The 2,244-nt window shown below is 50.5% G+C and overlaps 1 protein-coding gene across 1 annotated transcript; it reads left to right on the top strand.

The window, feature by feature from the left end:
- Window positions 1-619: 619 nt before the first annotated feature.
- Window positions 620-2,011, top strand: LOC131248550 (uncharacterized). The gene has a single exon (XM_058248878.1). It carries the CDS (start codon window positions 620-622, stop codon window positions 2,009-2,011), a length of 1,392 nt encoding a protein of 463 aa, XP_058104861.1.
- Window positions 2,012-2,244: the final 233 nt, after the last annotated feature.

Below are 2,244 nucleotides of genomic sequence, written 5' to 3' on the forward strand. Positions count from 1 at the left end.
ATACAAGCCCTGCGTGACGAAATCAACTAGATGAAACAGCGACAGGAGCCGCAACCACCTCCTGCTTAGGAGAACCTTGTTCCTGAGCTGATTGGTCCGGTTATGGAAGCTCATTCCGTGCCGAGGAGCACGAGACCCGAGGGGCCCCCGCGTCAACCCCCTCAGGCGCCGGCATTGGTTCAGAATCCTCCCCCGACCCAAATTCAAGTTTCAGCTCGGAACATAGCCAGTCGAGCTCCGATGAATGCCTCGATCACCTTGGCCCTGGTATCGACGGATCTCCGCCACGAGCTGGAACAGAGACGGGGAAGGAGGACTCCCGAAATAAAAAACACTCAGGAAATAGTAGTTGAGAATAAAGACCCTTGGGAAACACGGTTCGCGGGCTCAATAATAAAATTCTGACGCTAGAAAAGAAGTAACCGCCATCGTCGGTTCCCGCTCTGTTCAAGCGATGATGGAAGAGACTGACCCTTCCTTCACCTTTGCGATCATGGACGAGGTGATGCCCCAGAGGTTCCGAATACCTCCTGTCATCTAATAATCTGAGTTTGGTGACTCATCTGAGCATGTGGAGGCTTATCGTTCGTGGATGCAAATCTAGACAACGACGAACGCGATGATGTGCAGGGGATTCTCAATCCCACTCACAGGATCTGCTCGAAGTTGGTATCGTCAACTTAAACCCAACTCCGTTGGTTCCTTCGCAGAACTAAGCCGACTATTCCTTACCCAATTCATAAGCGGTAAGAGGAGTCGGAAGCCCAATACTCACTTGTTCACCATCAAGCAAGAGCCTAAGGAGTCGTTAAAGGACTACATTACTCGCTTCAATGAGGAAACATTGCAGGTAGAAGACTACGACGACAAGATGGACCTCGCTGCCATGTTCAACGGCCTAAAAGAGAGAAAGTTTACTTTCTCCATTAGAAAGAATCCACCGAAGACGTTAGCTGACCTCGTCGCCAGAGCTCAGAAGTATACTAACGCTAAGGAATTCTCCAACGCCCACAAAAATGTTCAAGTGACAGAGCCAACTGGTAAAGGGAAGAGGCCAAGGAACGAAGAACCTCAGCCATCCAGTAAAGGATTAGACGACCGTGACCCTCGCGATCGTCGTCCGAGCAGAAAATCGGAGGGTAAATTCCGTTCCTACACCTCCCTCAACACGTCAACTGAGCAAATTCTATTGGACATCAGAGGGCACAAGCTTCTGAATTGGCCTGTCTGTATGAGGGCCGACCCAGATCATCGAGACAAATGCAAGTACTGCCGCTTCCATCAGGATTACGACCACAACACAGCTGATTGTGTGGACCTTAAAGATGAGATCGAGGCCCTCGTCCATAAAGGCCATCTGCGCCAATATACCAAGGAAGGAAAAACAGCTCGGAAAGAAGAGCGAGAGAAACCGAATAACACCACAGAAGAGCCAACCGAAATCCGCACCATCTTCGGCGGCTCGTCAGGAGGAGGAGATCCAAACAGGGCTCGAAAAGCCCATTCTCGGAAGTCTGATCCGGAACATCATGTCCACTTGACCGAGCGGCCAAGCAAAGAGCTTCGGGTCAATCTGTATAATATGACCTTCTCGGAAGACGATGCGTGCGGAATCCAACATCCGCACGACGATGCCCTTGTGGTCACTATGACCATAGCCAACCATAAGGTGTACTGTATCCTGGTCGACACCGAAAGCTCAGCAAATGTGATCTACTCTGAGGCATTCGAAAGAATGGGGATCCTAAGGTCACGCCTCAGACCTGTGAAGACCTCCTTACATGGTTTTGTCGGAGAAAGGGTGATCTCCGAGGGAGTCATCTCCCTCCCTGTGACCACAGGAGAAGGACAACATCAAGTCATCATCATGGTAGATTTCCTCGTTGTCAATGTGCCATCAGTACATAACGTCATTTTGGGCAAACCTTCTCTCAATGCAGTGAGGGCAGTCGTCTCCACCTATCATCTAATGATAAAATTTCCCATCGAGGGTGGGGTAGGTTACCTCTGAGGTGACCAGCGTGAGGCCCGTAGATGCTACGCGATATCAGTGAAGAAAGGGTCAGTGAAGCAAGCCCTTACCATCAACGTTCTAGATCCCAGAGGACCCGCGGAGGACTCATCCGTGGAAGACCTGGAGAAAGTACTGCTCGATGAAGCACGCCCGAGCAAAACTGTTCAGCTCAGAACATCATTAAACCCTGAGCAGCAGTTCGAAATACTAGCCTTCCTGCAGTAGCACAG

Source organism: Magnolia sinica, chromosome 1 (assembly GCF_029962835.1).
Source record: "Magnolia sinica isolate HGM2019 chromosome 1, MsV1, whole genome shotgun sequence".
Taxonomy (NCBI): domain Eukaryota; kingdom Viridiplantae; phylum Streptophyta; class Magnoliopsida; order Magnoliales; family Magnoliaceae; genus Magnolia; species Magnolia sinica.

Coding starts and splice junctions, on each gene's coding strand:
- LOC131248550 (XM_058248878.1), top strand. CDS start 620: ATGATGTGCAGGGGATTCTCAATCCCACTCACAGGATCTGCTCGAAGT.